Genomic DNA, 10,268 nt, shown 5'->3' on the forward strand with positions numbered 1-10,268 from the left:
AGTCTGCTCTGAAGAAGTAGCAGCAGACAGATCTAGGAGGTGGGAGTCCTCTTGCAGGTGATTCTCAACAGGTTTTGTCATGATAATAATAAAGAAATAATCCACAGCAGTGATATTTTTGCTTTGAATATTTTACTGTACACTGAATTAACATTACTCAATTCCTACTTATTATTAGAACATAGCATAGAGAACAAAGCTGACAGGTTGTATGTGCATCATCTTCCAATATCTTTGACTGTACTCAACACATTTCCTGCATCTGACAGCCCTGCTGCTGCTTTTTCAAGCTCTTTAGGCTCTTCAGGACAGTCCCCTGTGGCCTGCACCTCCTCGACCATCCTGGGCATGTTTCCACTCGTCTCGCAAGGGGAAATGAAGGGGTCGAGGAATGTCAGGACCCCTGAAAACCGCCACTTTTGGGCTGACCCTGCTGCTGACCCACTCCTCTTTTTTTTCTTCATTCTCCTCTCCTTCATATAAGTGTCCCTGAGACTTTTCCATTGCTTCTTACACATGTCCACTGAATAAATACATAAACTCATCAGCTACAAACAAGTGGCAACGGCAACTTAATGATGCTAGCACAGGCTAGCGTAAAGGCGGGCAAATATTTTAGCACTCCAAAGTTGTGATAACTTACCAGACACACCGAGCTCCTCACTTATCGTCCTCCAGGCAAGGTCCTTGTTCTTCCAGTCTTTATAATCTGCCAGCGTCACGTTATAAAGTAGTGGACGCTGGCAAACGGCTACAACAAGGCTGTCCTCCATTGTCGGCGTGTCTCCCGGTGTTCCAAATGACCTCTCGACGTCACTGGTCTCTGCATGGTCTCTGATTGGTAGACACTGCGCATCGAATGCCAAAAAGTTCAAATTTTTTAACTTTTGGATGCGCGTCCAGAGCGTCTGACACCTGGATGCTCAGGTGTCAGACGCCAACGCCAGATTCGCAAAAACGCAGGACGCCCAAGACGCGCGTCCACCATAGACTTTGAATGTAAACTGGACACCTCTGATGCCCCGGTCTGAACACACGTTTTGAATGTAAACTGGACGCCCCTGACGCCCGGTGTGAATGCACCATTAACCCTAACCCCAACCCTGATCCCTAACCCTAATCCCCAACACTATTTATTGCATTGTGAAATGTACACAACTTTTTCTAAATGTCCATTAGCTTAGCATACACTTTCAATGTCCTTTAACAACGTGTCTTGGAGCACGTGCTCCTACAACGTCTATGGCCGTGGTCTTACCTGGTCTTGTGAGAAGAAAGGACCACGTGGTGCTCTAGTGTTGTCCTTTTTCCCGCGCTCCCTGCGTTGGCTCACAGTCTGTATCTTTCTGGGAAGTTAGAATATAAGAATAAGAATATAAGAATAAATATAAGAATATAGAAGATTCTCAGGGGGGACAAATCCTGACCTGCAGGACAGGCCACAAGGACAATAATTTTAGTCCATTTAGAAAAAATAAAACTACTCTAAATGAAAGCGGCACGTCTCATGTGGCTACGTGACTTTATAAAAACTCAACATGAAGGCTGCTCAGCACTAATACAATTTAGCATGTTTTCACATGAAATATACTCAAAATACATAAAAAAAAATACAGTCAGGCTTAAACAGTATCAAATAAAATAATAAACAACATAAATATACCGTTTTTTCGACACATTTTAATTATCTCAATTACCTGGTTTAACAAGCTAAGTGTAAATTACAAAATCAGGCAAAATGTAACATAAACCTCACCAAAACTCTTCTTGGGGGCTTAAACTCTCATTTGGCTCACACCCTCCTTCCGTCTGGCTGGACAACAGGTTTGTGCTGGTATTTCAATATTTTTCCGTAGTTTTCTGCGAATGCTGCTCTGCTGCGCGTGCTCGTTCTCTGTGCGTGCTCGTTCATTGCGCATGCTCGTTCACTCTTTTGCGCGTGCTCGCTCACTGACGTAACAGGTTTGTACGCAGCCTCGTGGGTGGGGGAGGGGCATTTGGAAAACTTTATGGATAAGAAATAAAGTTTAAAATATTCTTTCTTAAAACAAAATAATAAAACTCACAAATTACTTTTACAAATAATATTCATATTTTATGATCAAATTGGTTATTTTTTTATTATTATTATATTTTATTTTATTTTTGCTATTTTAATTACGTTTTAATTATCTTATTTATTTATTTATTGACCCTTGCTGTTGACTTATGGTGTTATTAATGAATTTATTCGTAACAGGAGTTACACAGGACTAAACCAGGACTAAGCCAGGACTAAATCAAGGCTAAAACAAGACTAAACCAGGACTAAACCAGGTTTAAACCAGCACTGAATCAGGACAAAACCAAGACTAAACCAGGACTAAACCAGGAATAGAGCAGGACTAAACCAGGACTAGACCAAGATTCTGAGTGGGCCATGATCCCTAGCTCTATTTCCAACTGAATCTTTGGTGGTTGTTTATTTTCTTAACACAAGGACTACTATCGGCTGTAACCCACGCCAAAACAAGAGTAAAACAACAGCACTGTCCACTGACTAGAGCCAGTCTCCAAAGCAGACCAGGAACTGACCAATAGAACCTCACATCAACTTGTCAGCAGAGCAACCAAGAATCACATACAAAAGCAGTTACATTAACAACAACACAGACATTTTTGAGAAAATAATTTTTATTTAACGATGAACGAAGTCTTGCATCATAGTGATTGTTACTGACTCATCAAAGGAGCAGAGCTTTTGTTATGTTACTGTCATCCTGGGAACGTTCTCCGTCTCGTGCACTCCCCTTTCTTCATTCTCGTGCACTCCCCCCTCTTCTGCCTCGTGCACTCGCCCCTCTTCTGCCTCGTGCACTCACCCCTCTTCGGCCTCGTGCACGCCCGTCTCTTCTGCCTCGTGCACTCACCCCTCTTCTGCCTCGTGCACGCCCATCTCTTCGGCCTCGTGCACGCCCATCTCTTCGGCCTCGTGCACGCCCCTCTCTTCGGCCTCGTGCACTCACCCCTCTTCTGCCTCGTGCACGCCCATCTCTTCGGCCTCGTGCACGCCCATCTCTTCGGCCTCGTGCACGCCCCTCTCTTCGGCCTCGTGCACTCACCCCTCTTCTGCCTCGTGCACGCCCCTCTCTTCGGCCTTGTGCACGCCCCTCTCTTCGGCCTCGTGCACGCCCGGGTCCTCTTCAGACAGCTTATGTTTAATGTTTGTATTGTGTTGTTTTAAATAAAACGTTGACATTTTGAAGTTTTTGTACTTTTTATTTACATCAGAATATTCTGGATGATATACAAACACATTCTCAACTCTGGTACAAGGATTGGTACCAGAGTTTACATTTACTTTAATGATTTTATTTCAGAAATCCTGAGCTAAAACTAGGAACATCATCTGCCAGCTACTGGTGAAAAAATAAACAAACTTGCAGATGGTAACTTTAAGCCTGAAGTTGTTCCATGACAGAAATAATCCTGAGTCTGACCAGCGCCATCTCAGCATCTTAAACCTCAGGCCTGTTTGTGTGTGCTCCCAGTGACTCCGAGAAGACCAGAGCAATGGAACAGCGATAGTCCTGAGCCTAACTCTTTGAAACAGCAGATTAAAGTGTCCAGTCACTGCTAAAACTCCAGAGAGCTCACGGTCTTAACTTGGATCAGATGGAGCCTAACCCTAATTTTGATACTAGCTTTGGTTTCGAGTATTATCTAATTTTCAATATTTTGACAAACCTGAAAGGCACAAAATGTCTCCGTCTCATGCTCATTACAGTCTCTTCAGTTCTTCTGTTTCTTTGTCTTTTTCTGACCTGTTTTAGAGTCTGTTTTCCTTTTGTTTTTTCCTTTTGTATATTGCACCTTCTCCTCCTTGTGCATGCCCCTGTCCTCGTGCACACAGTCGTCCTCGTGCACACAGTCCTCCTCGTGCGCACCCCTGTCCTCGTGCACACAGTCCTCCTCGTGTGCACCCCTGTCCTCGTGCACACAGTCCTCCTCGTGCGCGCCCCTGTCCTCGTGCACACAGTCCTCCTCGTGCGCGCCCCTGTCCTCGTGCACGCTTTCCATCTTGTCCCACACTTCATCCTCCTCCTCCTCTTCCTCTTTCACTTTCACTGGTTTGGCCTCTGCGTTTGGGTCATTGCTCGAGAACAGGAGGCAGTTCAGACGAGACTTCAGGTAAACCTAAAACAAACACATTTTCAAAAACAGTAGTTAAAACACAGATGTAAAATGTCTATTTTATTAGAAAAGAACAGTTCTGATTCTGTGTGACTGAGGAGCACAGAGTTATTGGCTATTCTCTTCTGTGGTCGAGGCTTATATATATATATATATATATATATATATATATATATATATATATATATACACATACATACATATATACACACACACTCACCTGAAGGATTATTATGAACACCAGACTAATACGGTGTTTGACCTTTCACCTTCAGAACTGCCTTAATTCTATGTGGCTTTGATTCAAGGAGCTGATTCTTTACAAATGTTGGCCCAAATTGAGGAGCATTTTGCAGTTGATGGAGATTTGTGGGATGCACATCCAGGGCACGAAGCTCCCGTTCCACCACATCCCAAAGATGCTCTATGGGGTTGAGATCTGGTGACTGTGGGGCCATTGTAGTTCAGTGAACTCATTGTCATGTTCAAGAAACCAATTTGAAATGATTCGAGGTTTATGACATGGAGCATTATCCTGCTGGACGTAGAGGAGGAGGACGGGTACATGGTGGTCATGAAGGGATGGACATGGTCAGAAACAATGTTCAGGTAGCCCGTGGCATTTAAACGATGCCCAATTGGCACTAAGGGACCTAAAGTGTGCCAAGAAAACATCCCCCACACCATTACACCACCACCACCACCACCACCACCACCTGCACAATGGGAACAAGGCATGATGGATCCATGTTCTCATTCTGTTTACGCCAAATTCTGACTCTACCATTTGAATGTCTCAACAGAAATCCCGACTCATCAGTCCAGGCAACATTTTTCCAGTCTTCAACTGTCCAATTTTGTTGAGCTCGTGCAAATTGTAGCCTCTTTTTCCTATTTGTAGTGGAGATGAGTGGTACCCGGTGGGGTCTTCTGCTGTTGTAGCTCATCCGCCTCAAGGTTGTGTGTGTTGTGGCTTCACAAATGCTTTGCTGCATTCCTCAGTTGTAATGAGTGGTTATTTCAGTCAACGTTGAACTTCTATCAGCTTGAATCACTCGGCCCATTCTCCTCTGACCTCCTCTGACCTCCTCTGACCTCCTCTGACCTCCTCTGACCTCCTCTGACCTCCTCTGACCTCCTCTGACCTCCTCTGACCTCCTCTGACCTCCTCTGACCTCCTCGCCCACAGGACTGCCACATACTGGATGTTTTTCCCTTTTCACTCCATTCTTTGTAAACCCTAGAAATGGTTGTGCGTGAAAATCCCAGTAACTGAGCAGATTGTGAAATACTCAGACCAGCCCGTCTGGCACCAACAACCATGTCACGCTCAAAATTGCTTAAATCCCCTTTCTTTCCCATTCTGACATTCAGTTTGGAGTTCAGGAGATTGACCAGGACCACACCCCTAAATGCACTGAAGCAACTGCCATGTGATTGGTTGATTAGATAATTGCATTAAGGAGAAAGTGAACAGGTCCTAATAATCCTTTAGGTGAGTGTATGTGTAGCCGGGTCAAATAAAACAAAATCCAAGTTAACAAGTAGTAGTTGCAATTTTCGGCCTCGCCACTAGATGTCACTGTACTATGTTGGTAATGCAGTAGTCACTTGAAGTCGCACGCGTGATGTCATCAACGGCAGACAGCCAAGTGCCTCAATGAGAACCAGACAGAAAACGGTGCGTTTGAAGAGTAAAAATGTGAGTTTGAATGGGTTGAGCACAAAAATAATCTTTAATATTGATAAGTAATGCTGTAATGAGTGTCCTATTTTAAGATTATTCATTTAGTTGTAGACCCAAGGATTCAGATTTTCCATTCTGTGAAATGTGTAACAGCTCACGTAATGGAAGACGGGACGACGGCATGAACAATAAAAGTGAATTAATTTCAAGTTAATTCAGTGTAATTATTTAGTGACCAATCTTGTACAGTTGTGATAGATTCAGTGGGGAGATAGCAGACAGAAGAACCCTGGACAGTGCTCAGTTGTTCTGGGCAGTCTGTTCGCCATTTTAACGTGAGTTGAAGTTCACTGTTAAACTGTAATTCCATCTCTATTGTACTGTTGCTATTTGAATGTAAACTAAGTAGTGTTATTCCATGTTTAGTTATAGGATAAACCCACTACTTTTGTCTTATGTTTTTTTTTTAAATCTTAATTAATCCACATACATTTTTTTGGAGTTGCTGGTGTCTGGTCTATTCATTTTACACCTGGCCACACACACATATATATAATATATATATATATATATATATATATATATATATATATATTATAGATATATATATTTTTTTTATTTATTTATTTTATTATATGTTTAAAAGGTGATTTTTGTATTTTTTTTTAAACAAACTGAACTTAAAAACTCAACCAATTCTAAATGAAAATATTTCAAACGTTCAAGTTTAAAAATTCAGCAGCATTTAAAATTCAAGATGTAGGATCATGGGAGGGCATCTGACACACAGAGATAAAGGACGATGGGAGGGCATCTGACTCATACCTTGTGTTGTAGCTTCCTGTCCTGCAGACTGTGGATGCGCAGGTGTCGATCCAGGCCGCAGGAGGCGATGAGGGGCAGGGTCATGTGACACTGCAGCGCTCGTACGCTCCCTGACGCCCCCTTCAGGACACCGCACACCAGGCCTTTTCTCAGGTCCAACAGCGCCATCTGTCCCTGAGTGTTGGCCACTGCAACTGTGTGTCCATCCACTGGGAGGGACAGTGCGGTCAGAGGGTACTCCCCAAACACAGCCTCCAGAACGGGCCGGCGCTGCGGAGAGCTGGGGTCATACACATGAACCTGGAACACACATTTAAAACACGTGAACCTGGAAAATCACAGGCAGAATACCCCCTTTTTACTACTCTACGACTGACCCGAACCCTGGATCCTCGGAGAGCACCTGTGGAACATTTTATGTGACCCCTTCATGTTTTATTTAAATAAAAAGTTCTGCTTATGGCAATTTGAGCCAATTCACCTGGACACCTGAAACATGTGTCTGAGGGCCCTGTTTGGCCCCCGGGCCATAGTTTGGACGTCTGCTCATGAGACAGACAGTTAACCACCGCCTGATCGTATCAGACACATTGTTACACTAAAAGTAACTAAACTAAAATAATTTACAAGACAAAACGTTGGTCTTTATTATTTAGTGGTTAGACCCCACAAATTAGAAGGTTTGCGGTTTGATCCAAGGTGCAGGTTCCAGTGCACACAGTTATGTGTGAATGTGGTAAGGGGGTCAGGTGTCAGGGGTGCTTTGGTCAGCCTGCCCCGGGGCAACTGTGGTGACAGTTACAACCTGAGCGTTTAGAGTGTGCAATATGAATGAGTATTATTGCTTACTGTCACATGACTCTAGGTCCTTAATGTGTAGATAACCGGACAGACAATGAAACAATAAGCAAATAAATACAAGAGTCCTCTAGTGTTTTGCCCACGGACACAACAGCAGCACGCACTGGTCAGAGCTGGAACGAAACCCGCAAACTTAGGGTTAGTGGGTGAAATGCCAAGTACCAAGTACTGAAATGCTGCTGTGTAATCTGCGTGACATCCAGGACTAAACCACATCTAAAGCAGGACTAAAGCAGGTCTAAATGTGGTCTGCTCACCTGGTGGTATCCAGTGCAGGAGACCAGTCTGTCTGTCCCTGGGATGAAGGCCATGTCTCTGACCCAGTGGGGCTGCCGTAGGTCAAGCCATGTGTCGCGCAGGTTTTTGGCGGTGAACATGGGCTTGTCTGGATTTTCCAGGTCCCAGATCTTCACAGGAGTCTCCTTGCCCCCGGTGGCCACTCTGTGAGGTGCAACGGGGCTCTGACGCATCCTGAGGGAAGATATCATGAGCCTGTGACCTTTGACCTGTACTAGAAACAGTGATGACATCCTGATGGAACATCATCAAAAACAGCAAACAACGAAGTTAAATCTGTCAACTGGACAAATCTTGTAGGAGTGAAGACGTTTCTCTGCTCATCCAAGTCTCTTCTTCAGTTCTGGTCAGATGCTGCTGGCCACTGCCTTTAAATCTGTCTGAGGGGAGGGGCTAACCACACTGAAACTGTAAACAGCTGTTGTCTACAGTTTCAGCTGAGACTACCCTATTGTTCTCATTGCTCTGGGTCTGAGGATGGTGTTGTAGATGGAGGAGCGATTATGTCTCAAGCCCCCATTTCTGGGGAGACCTTTCCTAACAAAAATAGCTTAGTAAGCTATTTTTGCTAGGAAAGAGAAGCCTTCCTTAAACAGAAATGGGGGGGCTGTCTCCTGTTGCTGTATATAAGCTCATAGCTCTCATGCTCCAATAGATTTGTAATAGTATTAAAAGATCCACTATGTAACTTTTCTGGAGGAGGGTTCTCACCTTCTGAGATGTTATTGTCTAGTGGAATGTTTCACAATATCACTTTAAACTCCTTAATCTAGCCATTATTCAATTTACACTACAGGATCCCTTAAACATTCTGAATGTTAGCAGAGACAGGCACGCCTCTCTGCAGATCTGACCCGTAATGTCACCTGACTGAGTCACCTGCTGGTCTCCATGGAAATAACATTAATCATCCATTAATGCCATGCTATGGATTATTCCAGGCAATGCAACAACATCTCCATGGAAACCGGCAGGTGGTAAACCCTCCATCAAAGAGTTAATCCTTTAAGGGGACAGTGAGTCTGTGAGGGGTCGGTCAGTGTGTGAGGGGTCGGCCAGTCTGTGAGGGATCAGGGTCAGCCAGTGTGTGAGGGGTCAGCCAGTGTGTGAGGGGTCGGTCAGTCTGTGAGGGGTCGGCCAGTCTGTGAGGGATCAGGGTCAGCCAGTGTGTGAGGGGTCAGCCAGTGTGTGAGGGGTCGGCCAGTCTGTGAGGGGTCGGCCAGTCTGTGAGGGGTCGGCCAGTCTGTGAGGGATCAGGGTCAGCCAGTGTGTGAGGGGTCAGCCAGTGTGTGAGGGGTCAGCCAGTGTGTGAGGGGTCGGCCAGTCTGTGAGGGGTCGGCCAGTCTGTGAGGGGTCGGCCAGTCTGTGAGGGATCAGGGTCAGCCAGTGTGTGAGGGATCAGGGTCAGCCAGTGTGTGAGGGGTCAGCCAGTGTGTGAGGGGTCGGTCAGTGTGTGAGGGGTCGGTCAGTGTGTGAGGGGTCGGTCAGTGTGTGAGGGGTCGGCCAGTCAGAGGGATCAGGGTCGGTCAGTGTGTGAGGGATCAGGGTCGGCCAGTGTGTGAGGGATCAGGGTCGGCCAGTGTGTGAGGGATCAGGGTCGGCCAGTGTGTGAGGGATCAGGGTCGGCCAGTGTGTGAGGGATCAGGGTCGGCCAGTGTGTGAGGGATCAGGGTCGGCCAGTGTGTGAGGGATCAGGGTCGGTCAGTGTGTGAGGGGTCGGCCAGTCTGTGAGGGGTCGGCCAGTCTATGAGGGATCAGGGTCGGCCAGTCTGTGAGGGGTCGGTCAGTCTGTGAGGGATCAGGGTCAGCCAGTCTGTGAGGGGTCGGCCAGTCTGTGAGGGATCAGGGTCAGCCAGTCTGTGGAGGGTCAGTCTGGCAGTCTGTGGAGGGTCAGTCTGGCAGTCTGTGGAGGGTCAGTCTGGCAGTCCATCACCCCTCATCTGTCTGTGAGGGGTGATGGACCAAAGGCTGGACCAGAATAGATCCATCACAGACAGATCCAGACCCAGACCCACCTGTGCACGTGCTCCCCGGCGCGCACTTCCGTCACGGGCACGTCACTGTGCTCCTTCCACACGCGCACAGCTCCTTTCTCTGTGCACGTGACCAGCGCAGAGCCGAGCGCGTGGAGACCGCTGAAGCAGCCCTCATGTGGCTCCCCGCAGCGGCGCGAGGACGTGAACGTGCCCTTCTCCGCGCTGAACGTCCTCACGAGCCCGTCCGCCGAGCCTACGAGCAGCTCCGTCTCCCCGGGACCGGCCCAGCTCAGAGCCCGCACCTCCTGCGCGCGGTCCAGGCAGCTCGAGCTGCTGAAATTTACCGCCTGTTTCCGGCTTACGCTCACGCCTTTGAGCAGCCCCGTCTCCGCGCCGAGCCACGCGTCCATCACCGACATCACCTCCTCCAGGCAGGAAAACGGGGATAA

The 10,268-nt window shown here is 46.7% G+C and overlaps 1 protein-coding gene across 1 annotated transcript; it reads right to left on the reverse strand.

Moving 5' to 3' along the window:
- Nucleotides 1-3,241: 3,241 nt before the first annotated feature.
- Nucleotides 3,242-10,238, reverse strand: wdr74 (WD repeat domain 74). Its single transcript, XM_033977274.2, has 4 exons — nt 9,859-10,238; nt 7,804-8,017; nt 6,686-6,985; nt 3,242-4,176 (listed from the first exon to the last, which is right to left on the reverse strand). Exons 1-4 carry the CDS (start codon nt 10,236-10,238, stop codon nt 3,772-3,774), a joined length of 1,299 nt encoding a protein of 432 aa, XP_033833165.1. The 3' UTR covers nt 3,242-3,771.
- Nucleotides 10,239-10,268: the final 30 nt, after the last annotated feature.

The sequence above is a fragment of the Periophthalmus magnuspinnatus genome, chromosome 13 (genome assembly GCF_009829125.3).
Source record: "Periophthalmus magnuspinnatus isolate fPerMag1 chromosome 13, fPerMag1.2.pri, whole genome shotgun sequence".
Lineage (NCBI taxonomy): Eukaryota > Metazoa > Chordata > Actinopteri > Gobiiformes > Gobiidae > Periophthalmus > Periophthalmus magnuspinnatus.